Raw genomic sequence first — 24,402 nt, 5'->3', positions numbered from 1 at the left:
ATGCCATTTATTTAAACTGTTTGATTTTAAAGACCTCGGGTGGAAGAATTATTGCTCAGTGATTCACAGGGGTTTTTTTGTCAAATTAATTACAAGTTACTCTTCCCTGCCAAGGGAAAACCCAAATTATAAAATGCCACAATTGCTGTTGTCAAACATAGTAATTATATGCTAACCTTGGCTAAATGGAAACCAGTATAAAATATGTGAAGGGACCCTGTAATTTACTATGGTATAGTTCATTTACATTACTTTAAAAAAGGAAAAACTGCATTTCAGGCAATTGTTTGCCTGATTTAATGCTTCTGGGGGGAATTCTTTGTCAGCATGTGTCCATTTCAGCTCCAAGGAAATGTCCAGATATTAATTTTCTCTCATAAAATGTGTAGATATGTTTGAAGACATTTCCTATTCTTCTGTATGTGCAGATCACTCAAGTAAACAAAGACTTTTTATTAAACGCAAATGCATTTGCTGTTCCCAGCCCATTTCCGGACATGTTTTCCAAGAAGCTTCTGCATTTGTTGCTATGCAGTGCAGCTCTCCCTGAAAACAGTCAGCCCAGCTACAGCTTGCTCTGAAGTGAAAGCAGCAGAGCTGTAGAGAGATTTCTGAGTTTTCCTGTGCAGTGCCCAGCAAGTTAGAGATGGCTGCAGAAAGGCATTGCGTAACTGTTCTCTTACTTGTTCTAATTTAAGCACTTTCCTGCATTACTTTGTTTAATAGTGTCAAACCAGAGCACATAGATGCAGCTAAATGAGTAAAAAATAAGGAAGCCAGGGCAAAGTTCTGCATTTCAGAAGGAAGATAGCTGCATTTTCCTATATGTACCAAGCAGTGTGCCAAGGAAAACAGATGCCGGGGACAGAAGCAGAGACAAGAAACCCATAGATACTTAGTAGCACAGTAAATCTTTAGTGTCCACATTTGATTTTGGCATTGCAGTAACCTTACAAAGACTTTCTTTTCTGTAACTACCAACAACCTTTTTTTTTCCAAATAAATACCCAAATCCTTTTCCTTTTCAATCCACTACCCCTTTTCATCACCTATAAAATACCTGGTTGCTAGAATCTTGAATGCTACTCAAGAGTACTAACCTTTATCTTGAGCTGTGAAACATCAGCTCCAACAATGCCTCCACACACACACACACAAACATACAAACGCACAAACAGAAACTTAAATCAGACACACGTGTGGGTGGGTGGGGATGTGTGTGTTACTAAAGCTCTCCAAATTCTTGTAGAAGCCAGAAGTTCTAACAATGTAAGACTTGTTTGTTGGATTTTTTTAAAGGAGGGAAAGGGTGGCAGATAGAAAGGAGGGAAAAGAAGGGAAGAGGAAAAGAAGGGAAAAGAACAGTTACCACGTACTAACATCTTTGCTGTCATGCTGATGGTTGTGGTTTCTGCTTCCTCTCACCAGATTCAATTTGAGTCATTTTTGTAAGTTTGCTAACACACTTTTACACCTTTTTTTTTTCTTCCATGGTCTGCAGCTTCATGTTACATCTGAATTTGCTATATATATTGCCATTTATGTATGTTACAATCTATTTCTTGGTTGTCTTTGTTACCCCCAAATTCAATTTTACAGAGCGTTTTTTATTCTTTCTAAACTAAGCATCAATGAGTTGTTCATAGATGCCCCAGTCCCCAGGCCATTCCCATCTCTGTTGCCATGTGTGTAGCCTGTAGCAGGCATTGCTCTTGCCAGCATCAGACTGTAAGCTTTGCACTGGCTTTGCGTGGCCCTGGGACCAAGGCTTACAAGGTCTGCTCAGTTTGACCTTGCCCTGAGCTGCCTGCAGCTTTGTTTTCCTTTGCACAGCTGTGACAGCAGTTTCTCAGACTGAGTGCCTCTATCTAATTTGATTTGCAAAAGGATGGTCATGAGTTTATGTAGAGAGCAGCAACAAACATTTCCTAGAGATGGGATATTTAGTACTCTTAGACACTGGCATAGTGCAGAAAAACACAGGCCTGGTACAGCAGCAGAGACCTCGTGGTATGGAGGTACAGAATGAAGGAGTGCAGAGAGGGGAGATAAGCGTTTGTGTGTCTGTGTTATGGGGGTGACACAACACCAAGAGGAGCCTACAGAATGGCACAGGATTGTGCAAAGATGCATCAGCAAAGGCACAAGGAGCAAATGATCCTTCCCCAGCCTATGCATGATAACCAGGTCAGCCCACACTAGCCTGAAATATTCTCCTTATCATGGATGTCTCTGCCTTTAAACATAATATATGCTGGGAGCGTTAGAAGCTGTGCCACATTCTCCACGATGCAAAGTAATATGTGGCACAGAGAGAGGCTGGAAAAAGAGCAGCTTAGTGACTCAATAATTTCGATTCTGCAGACTGATTATTCTGCCTCGGCAATCCCAGAGAAAAGCTAAGTTTCACTTTCTGTTTCCCAGTGATTTCACCACAGATCACATGAGGGCTGGACCAAATAAAATGGAAGACACAACAACAGTGGGCAGCACTCCTTTGTCTTTGAGGCTGCCTGAAGACAAGCGAGCAGAGAAGGAAAACCATGAGGTAAGAAAGCAATCCAGCGTCTGAAAGATGCTTTTTTCTCTCTGCCACAGGAAAATATTATTTACATAAATGTAAGTCATGAGGGACTTTGAGCATCCCAACAACAGAATTTTTTTAATAGAATATTTAGAGAAGAATAAAAATAAAATAAGGATGCTCTTGAATGTTGTCATGCTATTGCTTCTTCAATGAGATTGGGTCTCTGTGAGTAGAACAGAAAGTTAGAAAAATTTTGTGCATGCAGTGTGGGGATGAAATCCAGCTGGTGCCCAGCCCAGCTGCCCAGCCAAAGAGGTGTAATCTGTCTCTCAAACCTGTGTATGTGACATTCTTCCTTGGTTTTCCTCCTCATAATTTTGCAATCTTTCCACTCCACTCAGTCCTTTTTTTATCCAAAAGGTTTGATTGTGCAGTTGAGCAGCAGCACATGCTGTGCCCCACAGGCTGTTAGACTGCTAGGTGTTACAGGAGGGACAGCAAGAAAGTCTTTCTAAGAAAGGATGATTTGACTAAGAAGCCTCAGTAATGGAATTGTGTGTCATTCCTTCTTTTATTAAGGGAAAACACAGTGTGGATTAAAATGTCATCTCTGTGTTGTAAAAGTGTCCCTATGATTGTGTGACAAAGGCCAGTCTGTGCACTCACACAGGGACACAGGTAGGCAATGGTAGCAGGGAAAACCCAAATAACACCCTGCCCTGGTGGCTCCCAGGCCCCATTTGGGAAGAAAAAGGTGTTGAAAGATGCAGAGGGATTGTCCTGATTTCATCTGGTGCAGAGTTAATTTCTTCTCAGTAGCTGGTACAGTGTTTTGGGTTCATTGTGCCAATTATGTGGATAACTCACATTTTGTTCGTAGTTTGTTTATCCTACCTAGTTAAGGACTTTTTTGTGTATCATGCTCTGCCAGTGAGGAGGTGCACAAAAAAGCTGGAGAGAGCACACCTGGGACAGGTGATCTGAACTAGCCAAAGGCATATACCACACCAGAGAATATCATGCCCAGTATATAAACTGGGGGAGTTACCTGGAAGGGGGCTGATTGGGGTGCAGGGACAGAGTCTGGCATTGAGCAGCAGGTAGTGAGCAATTGTACTGTGCACCACTTGTTTTTTCTTGGACTTTTATTTTTTCCTTTTATCATCATTAGTAATATTTACTATTACTATATGTTATTTGTTTCAGTTATTAAAAATTATTAAATCCTGGTCTTAACCTACCATTTTTACTTTCTATTCTCCTCTCTGATCCACCAGTGGGGGGCTGGTCAAAATGAGTGAGCAGCAGCGTCATGCTTAGCTGCCAGCTGGGCTTAAACTACACCAGGGATAAAGGGGTATTTAAGAACCAATTGTGTCACCAGGGTCTGGTTGATAAGGCTGTGTGACTGTGTGTGTCTAGGGGTGAGGCACCTGGGGAGAGAAAGAAGCTCTCTAACCAGACACTGGATGTTCAGAGCCAACATCTGAGGAGCCACAGGGTTAGTGAGTGAGTGTGTCGTTTGTACCAGCAAGTGGAATGGGGTTGCATACTCATGGGCAGTACATCCAAGTGCCAGCAATTGGAGAGGCTGGTGAGATCTGGGACCCAATTCCTGAATACATGAACCATATAATCAGTATAACCATTACATAAGAATGGTGCTATGATCTAACATACAAGGAGTTAAAAATGCAGGAAATTCAAAATTAAATTTATAATGCAAACCATAACATGTACAAAGGTTTAGGAAATGGACTAAATAACATTCTTTATAGTTTAAGGGAATCTTCTGGAATTACATCTTTTTGGTAGGCTTTAGCAATTGTTCCCAGCACAGGAAATAGGTTCCTGAGGCCCAGGCTTTACTACAGAGACCAGCCCTCCACTGACATCCGCATCTGCTCCTATGTAAGAGGTGCCCTCATACACTGGCAAGAAGGATTACTAAAATCACTATTCAGCACTTTGGACCTAGGGCTCCCTACAGCTTTGGCTTGTATGAAGTATTGAGGACTAAGGGCACCAAGTAAGGTATTGCCTGCCTTTAAAGTACATCATGCCTTATTTAAAAACAAGAATAGCAAAATGTAAGTGGGGTATAAACAGCCTTTTCTTTGATTTCTTCTAGTACCATTTCCAAGGATTCCTTGAAGACTTCCCTGCTTCAGTTAGAATGTCATTTTACATGGACTTTGCTGAAGAAGCATGTGGGTCTTGAGGCCCTAGAGGAAACAATTCTTGATCATATCAAGTTCGTTGTAGAATATAACATTAGAGATTATAATATACTCTCCTATGTATGTCACCTGAAGAATTCAAATGAGGAAGCCCTGAGAAGTCTCAGAAAAGCTGAAGAAGCCATTCAAAAGCATCATCCAGGTGAAATTGCCAGGAGAAGTCTTGTTACCTGGGGGAATTATGCCTGGATTTATTACCACATGCAGAGATATGAAGAAGCTCAAACTTATGTAAGCAAAGTGGAAAACTGCTGCAAAAATCTTTCAAGAACTGCTCAGGGGAAGATTCAGCTTCCAGAGATCTATGCTGAGCAAGGCTGGGCATTATTACGTTTTGGGAATAATTACTTTGAGAGGGCAAAGAATTGCTTTGAAAATGCTCTGAAGAGTGAGCGCAATAACCCAGATTTTAATGCTGGCTATGCAATAGCAATGTATCGCTTGGAAGACTGTGCTGAGAGGTATGGTGGTGAGATCTTGCCGTGCCTTGAGCCCCTGAAGAGGGCAGCAGAACTGAATCCAAACGACACAACCATTCTGGCATTACTTGCATTAAAACTCCAGCGATTAAAGCGAGGTGATGAAGGGGAGAGGTACATTGAAGAAGGACTGCAGAAAACCCCTGACTTTCCTGTTTTCCTGCGACATGCTGCTAATTTTTACAGAAAGAAAGGAGACGTGAACAAGGCAGTGGAGATTTTGAAGAGGGCCCTAGCACTGACACCAAAGTCTGTCGTTCTGCATCATCAACTAGGACTCTGCTACAGATCCAAGGTAATTGAATTGAAAAAGACAAGATACACACCTCAAGAGGAAGTGGAGAATCTCATCCAGCTTGCCATTTTTCATTTTAAAACAGTGATAGACAAAAAGCCAGTATTTTTTGCTGCCTATGCTGACCTAGCAAATGCATATGCACTAGGCAAGAGGTATGAAGAAGCAGAAGAGATATTTCAGGAAGTTCTTCAAAGAAATGATCTTCCCTGTGGTGACAAACAAGATATCTACTTCAATTATGGCAATTTTCAGCATTTTCACATGAAGTCAGAATCAAATGCCATTAAGTACTACATAGAAGGTCTGAAAATGGAAAAAGATTCCTATGGAAGAAAAAAGTGCAGTGAAGCTGTGGAGAAATTGTTGAAAGAGAAAATTAAGAGAGATTTAGGAGATGCCACATATATTGGTACACTTGGACTCGTTCATAAACTAAATGGTAAGAAACAAGAAGCAATTGAATGCTATAAGAAAGCTATTGTTTTGGATCCCAACAATGAAGAGTATCAGAATGCATTAGTTGAGCTACAACTTTCCATCTCAAGCTAAAGTTCACAAAAATCCTATGTACCAAAAAAATCCTCCAAACCAAGGACATTTCAACAGACTCTCAAAACTTTTTGTTGGGTTTTTTTTTTCCATTTGAAGGTAGGCATTATGACCAGAGGGAACACAGATGGCATCACTTTCATGGTGGTCATAATGTAGAAACTGCAATGATTGCTCATTTGTTCATTCATTAACAGATAGCATGCTTGGATAACTATATAATAAATAAAATAGTTATATATATAACTCGATGCTAACATGGGTATAAATGTATTTAAGTGATGGTCTGTAGAACACAGAACTTCTATGCTGAAATCAAATATTACCTTCTACTTAGTAAAAGATAAGGGAATCGTATTGTAGTATTTTGTACACTTGAAGGGCATGCTTATACATAAATAGAATTTCTGAAGCTCTTTTAAGCATTTCAAAAATATCTTTTGTGGAAGAAACTTTTGTTGAAAACTTGTTCAGTTTACTACCCTGTATGCTGTTTAATTATGAAAAATAAACACTGTTTAGCTAGTCCACTGGAAAGCTTACAAAAAGTGTATTACTGTTGTGAACTGCTATAGCCTGTTGAATCCATCAACTTGTTGCTTCTGGGTATCTCTCTGATGACCAGCCTTCATGTTAGTAGATTAAGTAAAGAGAAATAGCCATTTGAAAAAGTAAGAAGGATAGAGTTTTGGTAGGATATGGAAGGCTGAGGAGACAGCCCCATTTATATTCCCTGAGCTCTCAGCAAAGCTGGCTCCAGGGGCATTGAGCCAAAGAATTAAACTGTGCACAAAACAGCATCTGTTTAGTTTACCCAAAACACACTATCAGGAACCACAACAGCAAATATCTGGAGAGGAAGGCAGCCTTTGAGATGCCAAAGAGATGGCTGTGGCCATGCTTGTGAAACAGGCCAGGGATAGAAAACACACACAAGAAATGGCCTGAACTGGATATAGAGGGCAGAGCACAGCCAGAGCAGAGTTGTGTGAGTGCCACAGAGTAGGGCAGGGGAATATAAGCGGCGTGTGGAAAAAGGGGTAGGTGCCCACAGGGTCTTCATGAATGGAAGAAAGGGCTGAAATGACAGAGTGGGTTGACAAGGTGATTGTCTTCAGATATCCAACTAAATTTCAATATTCTTTGCAACATCCTAGCCTAATTCCCCAGTACTGTACCTTTGTTTGATAGACCATAGCATGCTGCATCGTGCAACAGTGTGTCCCTGCACCTCCAGGCCCGGAGCACTCTGCTAACAAAGGGCTGATGATGAAGGTGAGGAGACAGGATCCTGTTTGGAAATCCAAGCGCTGGTTATTGTCGGGGCATGCATCGTGCGGACAGCCTCCAATGTGTTCCAGGGACCAGAGCCAAAATGGGACCAAGGATCCAGGGTTATATAGCAGAGAAAATGGGTGGTCTTGAAGGTCAGGGTCCAACAGGGATGGGGAAAAATGGTGCAGAGGGGTGGCCAGGAGCCAGGGGGACTAATAGGATCACAGGGGTGGGGTACTGTGGCAAAAATAACCCAGTGGGGTCCAAGGGAAGGAAGAACATTCTGGGAGGTGTGGATATATGCTGAACGGGGGCTGAACAGGCTGATACAAACTTAACAAACCAATAGAACAACAAAACCCAAGAAATATTAACATGTGGCTGCAAAGGCCTGTGGGAGGAAAGTTTTTGTCACTCTAATCTAAAGGTACCTCAGGTCCCTAGACTTCCATAATAGTACTCAGGGGAAACTTATGCTCTACTTCCAAAACACTTCTGAGCCCTAGCCACTAGTGTAGCATGAAGCACACTAGTGATAGAGCCCATCAGGAAGGATGTGCACATGAGTTTCTAGCCATTCTGGAGCATTCCTGCACCCACAACAGCACCCCTGTACAGACAGGATGACAAGATGTGAAGGAGTGCGTAACACCAATGCCAGGTCACAAAATATCGATAAACCTCTCCTTTCTCAGCTCTCCTTCAGAGAATCTTTCATAACAGAGCAAAAGCAACCAAGTGTACATAACTGCAAACACCCCCTTCCTAAGAAAGACCTGGAGCAAAATACACCCATGTTTCCCAGCCACCTGCCACTTGCTCTCTTACTACCGTACCTAGGGAAGGAGTGGTGAGGAGAGAGAACAGGAAGGACTGGGAACAGTTCTGGCACACCGTTCCTGAAAGCTGGCTGGAACAACAGTGGGAGCAAAGTCAGGAACCGGTGACACTACATTGGTGTGCCCAGCTATGGGGACAAAAGAGTCTGTTAGACAACCTCACTGCCTTGGTGAATCTTGAGGGCTTCTAAGCTCAGCATCATTGCTATCTAAACTCTGCTGAGGGCATAGAGGGTGGAGGGCAGCAGGGAAGAATTTGAGGAAGAGGTGGTGCGGGTTCTCGAAGCCATAGTGGCACATTCATTCTCCCATCTACACTGCCACCAGGATGTCTCCTGAAAAAAGAATCTTGAAGAAATAAGGATAAGCTATAAATTGTTTTGAAAAAAAAAAATATATGAGCCTGAATTTTTATGAAGAGTCATAGCAGCTCTATCTGCACAGTGAAGGAACTGACTGTGAGATATAGTGATGCAAATAGTGTATTTGTTGTGCTTCACCTCCTTTGTACTCTGGAGGACTGCTCTGGACCGCAGTACTACCTGGGGATGCTCTGTGCAAACACAACCTTCTGGATTTTGCCTGTCTTGTAGATGAGGAAAAACGTTATTTCCCACAGGGTGGTGCTGCTGCATTGCCTGGCATGCCGATAGGGGGAGCAGGTTAAGCTCGAGCTTTGGGAGGTAGACGAAATACACATTTTAGAGAGTCCAAATCCATTGGGCAAAACTAGAACTGCACAGAGGCTCGACTGCACACCTCCCAATTCACACCCAAGTATGAATACATCACTGAAACTGATACTAGCATTGTCGGGGAAAAAAAAAAAATGAGTGAAGTACTGAAGTATCAATTTATGAGCCAAAAGCACTTTCTACAGAAAATTTTACTGAAATACACCAGAATAATCACTGAGAAAAAGGTATTATTTATTGAGGCAGACCCCAATAAGGAGTTTGCCATGCTGATCATGAAGTAGTGTTACATTTTAAGTTAAACAAGCTCTTTCTTCTCACATAAATTTGTAATACTTTAGAAAGCAAACAAGGCATTGTTGTGCAATATAAAATACATCCATCATATTAGTATATGACAAAAGACACAACCTTTGTCTTTCAGGAGATAAATTATTATCCAAGTTGACAGGAATGTTTCAGGAATGCTTTTTCTGAAAAAAAGAGTCATTTTTCAACAGAAGGTCCTTGACTTTTCCAATGTTGTTTTCACACAATTTTCCAAGGTACAATTTATTAGATGTTCCAGATTATCACTAGAATATAAATAATTTCAAAAGAATTATTATTTCCCCATTTCAAACCTCATGGAATGGAGATAGATGGGATAACTTCAGCAGCTGTAAGCAGTTTCACTTACTTACACCGAATTTCCATCCACTGCACAGAACAGATCATAATCCCAGGTAGGATCCATCTGAGGTAGAATCTGTGTTGGACAGATGTTACCCCAAGTCAGGTCCCACCACACTGACCTGGGAAGCCAGACAGGCTCAGCAGTGCAGTGCTCCAGCCGAGCTCAAATCCTTCAATGCTTGTGTCCATCAGGGCTGTTGGGAACATAGAATTACAGGATCATTAAGGGTGGAAAAGACCCCTAAATCCTCAAACATGCAGTATTCATCTGGCAAATTGTTCACAGTGAACTTGGCTATCTTGGCTTATTCCCTTACTGAGCCATGCCAGGAAATGTCCTCCACAGAGGACAGCCTAAATATAATGATCTCTGAAAAAACATATTGCCTATACAACAAATCATTCTTTAAAACTATTGTAAGCCAGAGGTTTCTATAATGTATTGCCTGAAATATTTCACGTGGCAGGATGAAGGTGACCTTCTCAGCCTGGGGTATGTGAAGCAGGACCTAGAAGTTTAGCATGAGGCTTCACCAGCCTGGATTTTATTCCCACTTCTTCCACTTGCAGGTCATTTCCTGCTAGGCTTCCTTCCTTCTGTTTCTTAGTGGGGGCCTTCATGACAGGGCTGATTTTTCACAGTGTGTTTTATGCGCAAAAGTCTTTGTTCCAGTATATAAGCTTTTCTCCATTGACTTAAGTCAGAGCAGAAACAGTGGTGGAAAGCCCTGAAAGAATTTTACCATTTTCTATAAAAAGTTCTCTGGATGAAACCAGTTGAATGTTTGCTGCAAAATAAGATATTTAAAACAAGAAGTACTGCTTAAAAAACATAAAGGGAAAAGCCTATGAAAAAAAACTTGAAATAATAAAAAATGTTAATAGTGTATTACACAGTATCATTTACAATGATTAAAATGCATATAGCATTATTCCTAGAGGCTTTTACAATATGCATGAACAACATGACATGAACAACTGGTGACATGTCGTGATGTGGTAAACCAAGTAATTACATTTTAGTAAAAATATTTACAGTGCTAATTTATAACTTGTTCAAAATAAATTATATTTTTGTTGACCACACCATTCTCACTTATTTTTAACATTAAAATATTATATTAAGATCTAAAACATTATCTTCATCAGTACTAATTAATAAAACCAATTAATTCTTTTCCAAATGTGTATATTTTCCCCAACTCATTAAGAAACACCCATGGATAATTTTTGTATTTTTTTCCAAATATATGTTAAAAACTAAACCAGGGCCCAAGACTCAGTTTTCATGCTGCGCTGAAGAAAAGTTATGTCATGGACTTTAAGATTTTGCACTGTTGTTGCTCATTCTATGGTCTGTGCACATAGATCATGCTACTGGCTCTGACTACATTCCTGAAGCAGGACAGCAAGAAATGCTTCATTTAAACACAAACAATTTTAATATGTTGTATTTGAAACACACTTGGATAATAAAACTACTTGATACATATGCTATTCATACATATATGTGTGTGTATATATAAATGCATTATACTCCTATGGTTGTACTCTTGCTCTAAATCAAATTGGTGAACATCAGTCTGTTGCTTTCACTTCCAAGGCACAGAGTGGAAAAGGACACCATGAGCAGTCATTGAACACACTGCAGACTAACAAAACTAGTAGTTCAGTGTAAATGAAAATTATTTGGATTCTGATCAATGTGTTAATGAACAGAATACAACTTGATACAGCATCAAAACACTAAAACTATTAGGGAATGTGAAATTTTCCATTGCTGACAATGTCTTCACTCTGGAAATTTAGAAATTCCCAATATTTATTAGACCATCACATCAGTAACTTACTCCAGCAGTTACATTCACTATCTGTGCAGCAGCCAACTGGAGTACATTCCTCACACGAGTAACAGGAAGCTGTCAGCAAGTCACAGCTCTTGTGTTCTGGCCATCAAGGAAAAGGGACCTGAGAGCTCTTCAGATGGTACAAATGAGCAATTGGCACCACCTGAAGATGCAGCTTCTGGGTCTGAAAAGAGACAGACTGGCCACTGCAAGACACAGAAACAATTCTGCCAACATCCTCTCCACTATCAGCCTGTGGGGTGGGCAATCTCTTATCCATCTGGTTGAATGGACTCTAAAAGTTCTCTAATGGGTGCTGATTTTACAAGAGGAAGAGGCTCTGTGTTTGAAAACACAGGAGCTTCTCTGGCCTCTTGGGCTGCCTTTGGGCTTCTTCCAATTAATGCAGTTAAAGCACATTTGTCTATCAGCATGCCTGGTCCCATGACACAAATTTAGTCCTCTTCAGACAGTAGAGCCACCACAGCCCATTCTCCACCGTCCAAGACAAGGATCAGCTGAAAGATCATACTCAGAATGTCAATGTTTAGAAATTCAAATTTTAACGGTCAGAAGAGAAAAAAAGTAAAACTTGCTACAGAGCACATGGGAAAGCAGGTCTAAAACCATATTTGTAATAAAGTTGCAATGTATGTACAAAGTTCAGGCACATTGTAAAAATTAAAGTTGCTCCAGAGATACTTTCAGCATAAATCAGTTTCCTGCCAGATTCTCTTTAAAAAAACAAAAACAAACAACAAACAAAAGCAAAACAAACAGATGACTTTGGCATTTGAAACACTCATTGGCAGAGTTTCATGCAGATTGATAAATGTAGAGATTTTTTTGTGGTGTTTGTGATTAGTCCATTGAAACATACTAGACCACAAAATGAAAAATCTTGTTTCATTAATAATATTTTTAAATGTAAATGTTATTGTTCAGCTTTGGTGACTGACACCTGTGCAGTCAACATTGCATTTCAAATAAATCTGTGAACACTTGTATCTACAAACTCCTTTTTCAGTCTAGCTTTCTTCTATTACTGCCTTAACTTGGTATTACTGTTGCTGTATGTAGATTGAAGCCAACTTAAACACGACAGAAAAATCTAAATGAGAGATGTCTTGTTTCACAGGAGAAGTTTCTTCAGCAGTGTACCACCACAGAGCCACGTCTGGCTCAGGCTGTGCCGTACTGAATCTCAACAGCACTTGTCACCTCTTGCTGTAGCTGTTTGTATCCACAGCCAAAACTTCAACGTCCCTTTGGTCTAATTCTGCTGTGACAGAATAAGCTATTGCTCCATTCGTCCAGATGTGCTGTTTCAGGGCTGTGTTACTAGTAAGGGACCGCAAACCCGTTCTTTTGATTTTCTTTGCTAATCTCGCAAAGCACAACAGTGCTGAACTAAATATCATAGAAAATCCACACAGAAGAAATGATGCAGTATAGCTGCCAGTTGTGTCCACAAGCCAACCTGTAGGGGAAAAAAAAATTATTTTAGAGGTCCACCAGTATTCTGGTGGATAGTTTACAATTCCTGTGACCCAGTTATAAACTTTTGGAGTTATCACTTATAAATGCAATCAAACAATACAGGCTTATATCACCATCACTATACTTTTACATCCTGGGGCAGAGAGGGATTTATTCTCAGCAGGTAAATAATATCTTTATGGCCTTTTGTCTGGAGGTCAAACCCACAAGAAAAGGCAGAGCAGTCATCATCACACTATTAAATAAACATCTTCCAACTGCATGGATTTAACAGGCAGTCTTTAGAGGCTTAGAGGGCTCTAAGATCTTCATGCAGAAACATTTATTGAGCTCTGCCCACGCTCGTGCTTCACTTAAAACAATTCTGTTTTGCAATAATTTTTGCTATGGAAAATTAAAAGCTTCAGGAGCCGTGATTAATTGGGAGTTGATGCAAACATCAGATAAAATATGCAAGCTTGGTTGTTTGAAAAAGATCTCAGACCTTCCACAATATTAAAATTTGTGTCAAGTGCTTTCTAAAGAATAATAAGGGTACAGCTCTCATCCTTGCTTCACTGTAATGGTACAGATGGGAAAAATGATAGTTAGATATTACAGGGATGAGCTTATGACCAAACAGGAGTGGAGCTGACTCACCCACTTGTTGTAGCAATGTAGAAACTAAAAGATCATGTCTTCCACATTTAAAAAAAAAAAAAATAAATAAAAATAAAAAAAATCTTGGAATTAAACTCTTCTGAGAGATTTAGATTTTACAAAATCATATAATTTCACAGTGAAATATTTTACTCCTTCTACTTGCACAGTTTCTAAACTACATGGAGTGGTGATGTAACAGATCTTAGAATCCCATTCCATACTGGTTTGGTTTTTAAATTTCATCTCACTCTATACGTAGAAATCATCCCACTGAGACAAGGATGGGAGATATAAAGACTTATGAATGTCCAGGTGTGTTATTCCTCTACCCAGAGACTACCTTCACACTCACTGTGCATTTGCTGTCCTTCCTCCCCTTTTACATCACACCAATAGGTTAATCTGAAGTACTGAGAAGGTTACAGGTAAGTCATTTGGCCAAACTGACCTGCCACAGGTGGGCTCACTAGATATGGTATGGCATGAAGAAAATACACAACGCCCAGTGCTGATGATAACAAAGAAGTTCCCACTACATCTGCTGTCATGACAGGGATCAGCGTTACATAGGCTCCGTCAAAGTAGCCAAAGGTAAATGAGAAAGGCACAAGCAAGGGGAAGCTTTGGAGAACTGGCAGGAAAAGACAACAGAGGCCATCCATTCCCACAGCAAAGAGGTAGCAAAAGTATCGATGCTTCTTCAGACACCTGCCAATTTCAAAACAGAAAAGAAAAATATTATCACTGAAACCAGTATCTCAGCTTCTACGTCCTGGCATGCAGTGCCTCAGTCTCTCTCTCCTTTTTCTATAGCTCAAATTTAAGTCCATTTCCTTACACAAGTCTTCACTCAGCAGATGAGCCCAGGCAGGGAAAGCTGCCCACCTACAGTTGCAGAAACATCTGGCCAGCAGCAGCCATGCTGCCTGCAGTGTTCTTCAGGATATTCCTAGGGACAGAACCCTGCTGCCAGGATTTTGCAGTCCCCTGAAGTTTCAATATTCAAAGCTGTATTTCATTGTGCTTTACATCCCAGCTCAGCAAGGTGCTCCCAGCGTTATGCATGAAATATTGCAGTATACCTCTCTTAGCTGTCACCTTTCCTGTCAGCCCTTATATGCGAGTTAGTGTGAGATGTCAATTCCCTTCCTTCCTGCTCCACAAAATCAATAATTGATTTTTCCCACAAACTAAATAAGTGCAAAGAATGCATCCTTTGGAATCAAAATCCTTGTTAATTTGGCCAGTATCTACTGATGTTACAGTTGCTGTACACTGACATTGGGAGTGAGCTGAGCTCACAAAACACAGTGAGTTCTTACATAAGGGAAAATGTATAACAATTTTCAGTCAGTCCTTCCTAGTATGTGCCAAACAATATTGGGCCAGACCCTGGACCCTCTTCCATAACTTCTGTGCCTCCCCAGCAGCACAGAAGAGATTGAAAGGCAGAGGAAGCAGGGTGAAATCCCCTATGAAATAGATACAGAGAATCACACTCAACATACCTCAGGCAAGGGGTTTAATTTCCACTATCAAACATACAAACACATCATTTTTTCAGGGAAAAAAGAAACTAAGCCAGAAGAATTGAACAAACTCAGAAGAGACAAAAAGATTAAATAGCAACCACTTCTGAAAGTTAGACTCTGTTGTTGGGGTTTTTTTAGGTTACACATGCTACAGAAAGAGTCCATAACGTAAACTTTTATATGTATTATACCTCGCTTGCCTCCCACCAGCTAAAGCTTACCCTTGATCAGCCAGAAGCCCTTACCTTCTGTCTGTGAGCCATCCAAAGGTGATGTTACCAATGATGTCTATGACACCAAGTATGGACATGAGGAAGGCAGCCTGGTGATGACTCACTCCAACACTCAAAGCATAAGGCACTAGGTAGACAAAAAGAGGGCTGCAGCCATATGCCATAAATAAAATTGACACTGCCAGCACCATGAAGCCTGGCATCAGCAAAAAGTCATATTCCTTCCATGAACAGTGGCATAAACATTCATGAGGCCATAATTTGATCAAAGGTGAACAGAGGGACATTTGCTTTAAGTCCTGTTTCTCGGTTTCAGGGACATAGTTCTGTTCAAGAAACTCAGGAGCAGTTTTACAATCCTCCTTAAGAGAAATAGGCCGCATCAAGGCACCACAGACACAGAGGTTTAAAACAAAACCTCCCAGGATGAGCAAAGCTCCTTGCCAGGAAAACTGCTCAATTAAGAGCTGGACCACAGGGGCCAGGATGAAGGTACCAATTCCACTTCCTGACATGGCTATTCCATACGCCAGTGCTTTCCTTTTGTTGAAGTATTTGCCCACCATCGCAATGGCTGGAGAATAACAAAGTGCAAACCCAAGTCCTAGAAGAGAAAGCAAAGTGCAGATGGCTTAATACCAAGCATGACATATGGAACATATTAAATCAAACCACATGATGTATTTTCATTAATTCAAATGAATAGAAAGTTTTTTCTGATTCTGTATCATGCAGCCCAGTCTGAGTGTGATGATGAGAAACTAGGATGACGTCTTTCTTCCACTGGCAGGGTCACTGACTTGACAAACCTGACTGATGACCATTAATCCACAATACTAAGACTCAGACAGGAGTGATGGGGTTCACTTCATAACAAGAACAAAGATGATCACTAAATATGAGAGAACTGGTGTGCCAGCCTCTCCTGCATGCAAGATGAGGTCTTGCCCCAGGGTCTGCACCAATGCTAGCACTGGACACGCTGTCCTGATGAGACACCACTTTGTGATATGGTCTGTTGAAATCCTGAACATTAATTTTCAGGTCTCTGAAACACAGTACAAAGAGCCTGTCTCTGTTACTGATATTCTAAAATAAATCTCTCTTGGTCCACTAAACAAGCTCCTTGCAACAGCTGCTTGGAGTCTCAACCATTTTAAATCCCTGCGTACAAGTGAAGAGGGGAGGAAAGCCTCAGAAAGCCAGATCCAGTTGAGTAAACAAATAAGATTCATCTCCTGGACGGAGAAAAAGATTGTGGCCTCTGCTGCAGAATCAGAGAGCAGGTTTTAATCATCAAGTGGTTGCCCGAACACTAAAATACGTATTTCTGAACCAGCAGTAGAAATGAGTTCCTGACTAGGGTTTTGGAGCATGTCCTATATTGAGGGTAAAACAGTCCCCAGTGCCTTTGGCAGAGCTTGCAGACAGAGGATAAAACAGTCCTCAGTGCTGTAACCGGCTTGCCACATCCTCCTCAAAGGCCACACTGTGCAGGGCCGGCTCTAAACCTGCCAGGATGCAATAAGAGGATTAGAGGGACTCTGGGCAGGAGGTGCCCAGTCTGGCACCCCTCAGGAGGCGAGGGGAGAAGCAGGGCATTGAGCTGGGGTTGGACCTGTACAGGCAACAGAGCCAGAGGAGCAGCCCTCAGCCACACATCATCACTCAAGAGCTATGAAAATCATACTCTATTAGGCATACACACCATTATTTGTTTCTTAGTGAGTTGGCAGGGGGAAATAGGTCTCAAAAAAGCCAACAAATGTCCTGTGAAAAGTGGAAAGTTTAGTGCTGAAATCATTTTCATACCTCTTAGAAGGAACTCTGCTACTTATTGACACTCCCCAATCTTACCTCTGCTTCACTCTTTGGTTTCAAGTCCTGCTGCTTTTATGGACTTAGACATTCACTTGTTGTGATCCCATCTGCTCTCTGGGTTGGGGGCACCGCATCTAGCCTTTACCAATAGTTCACCTCCCTGTTAATCAGTTCCCACAGACTAAAAGTTCACTGCTTGTAATGAACTTGGTTCTTTACTACTCCACGTACAAATTGTAACTGCCTTTGCACCTTGGTATTCACAGCAGCTGCCACTAAGGAAGCCTCAGAAGTATTAGCATGGTATGCAGCACAGTCCCTCAAGTTACAAGAAGCCCTTTTATTGTTATGAACACATTTGTCAAAGATTAACGTCGTAATACAGGAGCAACATGCACTAAAATAAGGATTTTTTTTTAAACAAATAAGCTGTTAGCAGCATGTGAACTGCAGTAATTCCACCAACTCATTACTAAACTCCAGGGGACCAAGTACAAGGTCTTATATCACCGTGGCTACCAGGTCAGTATTAATGAGGAAGGAATGCCAGTGTGACCACGGGCCCCTCTCAAGTTCCACTGTGCACAACAAACACAGGCAGATAGGACAGAGCAAAGATTTGTTTTCACCATACCTGAGCAAAAATGAAGGAGCTGGTACAGCAAGACTACCAACCAGCAATTTTTTTGCTTTTCAACTGGAATGTAATGCAGACAAAAGTAAGGCATACGGCTGAGGTACCTGGTATCCACCAAGAGCTCCTCTACCTCTTACTTACATTTATGTTTTGATTTAAACTTTTTTTCCAAATATGCAAATATATTAGGACAGTCTAGAACTTCTGCTATAATAAACTCCTCCCAAATCCCTGACAAAACAGGGAAACCTTTTCAGGTATATCAACTGCAACAGCAGTCCTTCCTGACCTCCCATAATTTCAGAACTTCATTGACAGTCCTCTTTCTAATAGAAGGTAAGAGTTGCTTTTGCAGGGTGCTGCATTTGTGTTATGGGAGATCAGTCAGCACTGAAGCTCTCGCTGGGCCAGCCTCTCTTTTACAATGATCGGAACAGGTCTGACTATCTCTATTTGACCAGTGCAGTGTCAACATGACATGGAGAAAAGATCACCCATCATTTTTAGCAATCCTGTCTTGTGTTCTGGCAGCAGCAGAGGGGCTGAATGCATCCCTACCTGTGAGGACTCCTAACGATAAGTAGAGATGTTCCAGGCTGGTGGCGAATGAGCTCAAAATTAGTCCAGTAGAGGCAAGCAGCCCTCCCAGCATGATACCAACTTGGCAGGATACATGATTACTGATTAAACTCCCAAGCGGGGCTTCAAGGAAACAAATAAAGCTGGTAGTTAATGGCAGGTTCTCACACACAGTTCACTGCAACAGTTATACATGCAAAGGAAGCAGGAGGAAGCTGGAGCAAAGGGTATTTGCAGCGACGACTGGTCTTCCAACATACCTCTGTCGTAATGGGATGAGCACCAAATATAAAGACGAAAATTTCTAAAAGAAATTTTCCTGAAAGTCAGGATAAACTTGAATCTTACAGAAGCTTTCTCAACAGCAATTTCTGTAGATCAAAGTTACTATAGAACACAGCTCATCTGCAGAGTCAAGGGGTCAAGACAGGCCACAGCAACAGCCTGCACTGTTCGTTACTCCATGCTTACAACACTCAGACTTTTGCCCACCTGGAATTTGCACTTCGACCCTCAGAAACTTTAGGTGTCCTTCCTCACAGCTACCTGGCCTTGTGGGATCTGGGTAATACCCAAACTGGAGGGGTCTCACATCTTTCGGACAATCTCCAGGGCTTATACCCTTCTCCTGCACTTCTCCAGCACTTCTTCAAACACTGGTGTCTCCCAGATCACCCTTCTTCTATCATGGGATGTCATCACCAGCCCTCTCCCCCCTCTACTACCTGCAATACCAGGGCAAAATTACCCTTAATTGTCTCTTTTGGCCAAGATGCAACCTGGCTGTCACAGGGGAATTTCTGCATCTCATTCTAGCTCTGCCCTCTGCCTTTCTAGCAATTCTTATGGATTAACCTCTTCTACAGGACTAGGACATGGATTTAAAGCCGTACAGCTTTAAAGCAAATCCATGAGAAATTCAGTATAACTGCTGTGTTGATGCACATGATTTTTAATAATATCAAATTTTCTTTCAAGAGAGAAGACTACTTGTAAATATACACTTTTGATAAAAGGAGGATGGTTGTGACTTGGTCTGGAGGCAAGATGTACATCCTGTGCTACATCTCAAATACGACTTCAATCAAAAGGCAAAAGAAACAACTGCTCAGTTAATAGCTCTCAAACATGAGGTGTCCCAATAGACCTCAAAAAAAGTACATTTCTGAAAAATTAGATCATTTCACAAAACAAAGTTCTGCTTCTTTTCTGTAGTATGAAGACACTCCCTTGCACAACTGTGTTGGGGGAAGCAGCTCAGATATTCCATATCCCAGAGATCCCCCAGTATCACTCTTTCCCAGCTGACTCCACCAGCTTGTGAGCATGCTAAAACCAGATGGAGCCAATGCAAAAGCAGCCACATTATCTTAAAAGGGTAATACACACCACAAAGCATCGTAGCACAATCAACAATGGAGTGGATCCAAGCAGTTCTGGCATAATCCTGCCCAAAATATGCCTGGAACTCCACAAAAAAAATGGAGATGCACCTAGGACAGAAAACATGAACATCCATCTGTTAAACATGGAATATTTGCCTCATGGAAAACGCTGGTCTCACTCTTCAGGTATAAAAAGTACCCACTTGAAGATTCTCTCCAGCTCTCAGGAAAATCAAAATTGTAGTAATGAACATTATAATATCACATGTTTCATGCTGAGGTATCTGCTTCTAGAGTTTTTATAACTCATAGCATTTTGAATTAAAAGGAAATTGAAATTACTAATTCTCACCAGCAACTTATAGCCCATATGATGATGTTGCTTCTCTGGCACACAAAGCCTTGACTTCACAGTTCTTCACTGACCTTGTTGCTCACTATTCCACATTCACACAAACTGCGAGGGGTAGGGTCACTATAACACCTGCAGAGCAAACACCACCTGCAGCTCTGTGTTCATGGATGGACAAGAGCAAAGCAACTCCTCACCAACAGAGCATCAAAATACAGCAAGAGCTGTGTACCTTCCAGAAGTTTAATAAAGTATTTCCAGGAGAGGTTACTTTGCTCAGTCTAACAATTGTTGCTGTTCAACATGTCCCTGCAGTGGAACAGATTAAAAGGCTGCATAATTGCATTCTCTTTTCTGGATCAACAAGAGAGGCCTTTTCCCCTTCTCTTTTTCCCAAATCAATGAATGACCACTTTCTTCAGTTTTTTTTCTTGCACACACTTCACTCTTCTATATAGTCTAATGTGTGCCAGCCATTAGATGATATCCGGGATGTAACACATTGCACACATGAACAAAGAATTAAATCCACTAGGAATTCTCTGCTGTAATTATGGAATTGGTACATTTGTATGCATTAACTAATACTGTGTGTTTCTATCCACTTCTGTTTTGACTCCAAGATCCTAGATCCCTAAAGACTTACACCTGGGAGCTTTATTTTAAAAGAAATAATAATTTTAGGTAGGAAACACTGTATTTGCATTATACTGACTGTCCAACAAGACACTCTTTCAGTTTCTCTCGCGTACCAGGGTGCTTATCTCTCTGCTTAATATAGCTAAATTTTCCATGTTCACACACACCAGGCTCCTGTATCTCCAGTTGACATCAAAGTCACTGTAAAAGCAGTCTCATCCCAGATTGCATTATATTTATGCAAGGCAGCAGTCTAGTCCTGTTCTTTATATTTTTGAGAAAATATTTTCTGCATATTTTGGATACCAGAAGGGTGTAGAGAGGGGTCTCCTCTCTAGAGCTAGGACCTTCTCAGGCAGGACAGCACCTGAAATGCTCGCAGTAGGTGAAGGGGGTATTTACACGCTTTTCACCTTGACTCGGGAGTCACACTAATTCACTGGGACGGGCAAAAATGAGCATGGCTGTGGGGTCAGAGGGGCACAGTGAACCCAAAGAGACCCTGCATGATTCCTCCCTCCCCAGCCAAACCACCACAGCCTGAAATAGCGCTACCTGCCCCAGGCCTTGACTCTGTAAGAAATCAAGGAGCGGGTGCTGAAAGCCAGAGCTGCTGTCAGAGGAGGTGAGACTAAAGCCAGCGGGCTCATAATCCCTTGGTTGTCCCCACAGCCTTGGGGGTTTCAGGAAGCCTTGGAAAATGCAGCAGGAGAGAGTCTGTACCTAACCAGAATAACCCTGTCAGCTGTAGGACATCAGGGGAGATCCCAAACCCTTTACCCAGGGCGGAAAAAGAAAAAAAAGAAAAAAAGAAAAAAAAAAAAAAAAAAACACCAAAAAAAAACTAATACCACAAAGAGGCCAGCAAGACAAGCAGCAGTGCCTTTACCTCGTCACGGCCCTGGTGCAGATGGTGACGAGGAAGCAGCCAGCGACAATCATCCATCCCCAGCCCCCGTCGGGCGGGCCGCTGTGGCGGGCCCGGCGGGCCGAGGCCATGGCGGCGGCTCCCGCTGGCGGCCTCAGCGGCGGCGGCTGGCGGCGGCCCTCAGGCCCGGCTCGGCGGCGGCCCTCAGGCCCGGCTCGGCGGCCCGGGGCTGCCCGGCGCGGGGCTCGGCGGCCATCTGCGGAGAGAAACAGGCGGAGCGGCCTCAGGACACTGCACACGCTGTAACCCGAACGGCCCGGCGCCGCATACCTGCTGCAGAAAACGCAGCGTTTTCTTTCACGAGAAAGGTTAGGAAAATTTGTTGGAACCATTTGTTGGAACCAAGAGGGCCATCAGAATCTGAGCCAGAGTCGGGCATCGTGCTTTTCATGATCATTTGGGTAACTTTCCCAGCACTTGCATCCTAGCGCACAAAACCCTCTTTGCCCCTACGTGTCACTGCATACATGTAAAAGTCACTTTACTGCTCTAAGTCACTCATTCACCTCCAGCAGGTTCCCCCACTCACGCCAGTCCCTGGCCTGAACTGTATTTTCAATTGCAATCTCTACTCAAACTAGCTATTCTTCCTTCCACACAATTTAGTGTAAAAGTTTTGTTTGACAGAATACAGTTTTCACCTTTGTACGAGAAGGGAATATTTACTCCACCACCAGAGCAGATCTGATAATAAAATGACCTCCTTATTCTCACCAAGCTAAACCCCAGATGAAAGCTGTAATCAGCAGGACACGGCAACTTAATTTTGTGAGCATGGACAGTTCGCAGAAGGTTAGAGTTAGCCTGTCCCCCTAACCACTTCACAGGGGGACTTCACTTCTGTCCCCCTGTCCACTCCTCTCCTAACCACTTGAATCAAAACTGTGTCTGCATCCAGGCCATAAGATGGTCTCTAAACACACACCGGGTGCTGCAGGACACTGCAGGAGACCAAACGACACCCACTGGACCCCAGGGGAGTCACTGGGTCATGTGCTTTGCTCATGGGGCCAACAGTCCTCAGTCCTTTCTGCATCAGTGACTGAACACCAGGGCTCCCTGGAGGGACCTGAAGTGGCCCGATTTTCTCAGGGCAGGAACACTCAGTGCTGGCTGTCAGTGCTGGATTGCGGTCCGTGTTTCTGCCATCACCAGCAAGCCCTTAGCCTCTGGATGGATCAAAGATTTAGAAGACATAAGCAGAATATCTGGGATGTCTTTCAGTTTGGCTTGAAGAGAAAGCTCAAATAGCTTCTATCCCACCTAGCTACAACAGATGCTAAGTATGCAGTATTTCTGCAGTCTTGGCAAGGAGAGGCTTCTTTTTTTGGGTCTGAGCAGTATCTTTCATTTCCCCTTCTACAGGAATGCAGTTTTTGTTTTGTTTTTTTTCGAGTTCTGATCATTTAGGGTGGAGGAAGAACTTCCAGGAATGCCAGAATGGATTACAGTAACCCTTCAATAAGCAGAAATATACCCAAAAATTTTCTGAGGAATCAACAATCTCCAAATACAGAGCCCTAACTAATTTTAATGCACAAACAGTAGTGCCTGGGTGGCATGGCCTCAGCTTAGATCTCTGGCGCAACTTCCCAGCAAGCTTCAGATCAGGGCTGAGACCCCAGTTCACATTTTTAGCTGTACATTAACGTACTTGGGAAGATTTGATGACATACCAGGCTAAGTAAACATAGATTAGCTATTTGGTTACATGGTTACTTGCTGTTATTTTCCCAGAACCCTGCCAGCAAACATTTAATGAGGTTACAAGCAACTGAAAACAACCATATTATAAAAAATGCTTGGCCAACAGGAAAAGGCCACCCAGCCTCCCTATAGCAGATTAGTGCAAACCTCATCTCCTTGACTCCCCACTTGCTTCAAGGAGTGCTGTGCCTTTCACAGCCACTGAACTAATAGGCAAGTTAAATAATTACCTTTCTTGTTGCTGCACATGTCTAAAAGCAGTTATTATGTCAACCAGACAATTACATTTGAAGGTTAGGAAACTTCATTTGCTTACATCCCAGTGCTGTTTTCTAATTATCTGTATGGTGGATAGTACAGATTGTGGACTCTGCAAATGAAGTTGAAGAGCAATAAGGCACACTTCATCTGAGCAATCATGTCCTTCCCATTCCCAAATGCCAGTTTGCTCTCATGTTGCATCTTTTTCTTAATCATTCTGGTATAGGATAAGACTCTTTTTACATATTTGCTTCACCGTAAGGCCTGGCTGCACTGGCTGCCATTATAACGTATCTCAGATGTACATGAAAGTTCCTGCAGCTTGAAACAGACAAAGGAAAGCAGGGTTAAAGTACAATCTCTTGAAACAGCTCTGTACTTTGCTAGATAATTTTCACCCAAGCACTAAGTAAATGTGCTTTGCTGTGAGTTCAAAGAAGATGCAAGTGGGGTGAAGACAGTACAAATTCTGCTGATCCCTCAGAAACGCTTAGTTACCTAATGTGCCCTGGCAGCTCACTAAACAGTGACTCTGTTCCCCCAAGTTAAAACATTGGGTTTCTTTGGCAGGATAAATAATTTATCTTCAGTTACTTCAGCTGTTTTTGAGAAGCCTAGAAAGAAAACAAATGTTCCTGAGAGCATCTCCCTTACTCAGTCACTCAGCAAGCAGAAAGGAGTGGGTGAGGTTACTAAAAAGGCACTGCCATAACCTTGCACCGCATCACGAGGTCCCTTTTGCCAGGAAAAGGAGCACAAAAA

General features: G+C 42.1%; 2 protein-coding genes across 2 annotated transcripts; one reads left to right on the top strand and one right to left on the bottom strand.

The window, feature by feature from the left end:
- Window positions 1-2,416: 2,416 nt before the first annotated feature.
- Window positions 2,417-6,617, top strand: LOC136293669 (interferon-induced protein with tetratricopeptide repeats 5-like). Its single transcript, XM_066190601.1, is given in 3 exon segments — window positions 2,417-2,512; window positions 2,514-2,548; window positions 4,659-6,617. Coding segments are annotated over 3 exon segments (1,539 nt in total). The 5' UTR covers window positions 2,417-2,443; the 3' UTR covers window positions 6,094-6,617.
- A 5,345-nt stretch (window positions 6,618-11,962) lies between these two features.
- SLC16A12 (solute carrier family 16 member 12) lies at window positions 11,963-21,743 on the bottom strand. The gene is made up of 6 exons (XM_066191244.1): window positions 21,634-21,743; window positions 19,758-19,861; window positions 18,348-18,491; window positions 15,344-15,935; window positions 14,015-14,274; window positions 11,963-12,904 (listed from the first exon to the last, which is right to left on the bottom strand). Exons 1-6 carry the CDS (start codon window positions 21,741-21,743, stop codon window positions 12,642-12,644), a joined length of 1,473 nt encoding a protein of 490 aa, XP_066047341.1. The 3' UTR covers window positions 11,963-12,641.
- Between the last annotated feature and the right edge of the window lie 2,659 nt (window positions 21,744-24,402).

This window comes from Chamaea fasciata, unplaced genomic scaffold (assembly GCF_029207755.1).
Source record: "Chamaea fasciata isolate MVZ Bird 193981 ecotype frontalis unplaced genomic scaffold, bChaFas1.0.hap1 SCAF_9, whole genome shotgun sequence".
NCBI lineage: Eukaryota > Metazoa > Chordata > Aves > Passeriformes > Sylviidae > Chamaea > Chamaea fasciata.
This window is presented reverse-complemented; position numbering and strand designations above follow the sequence as displayed.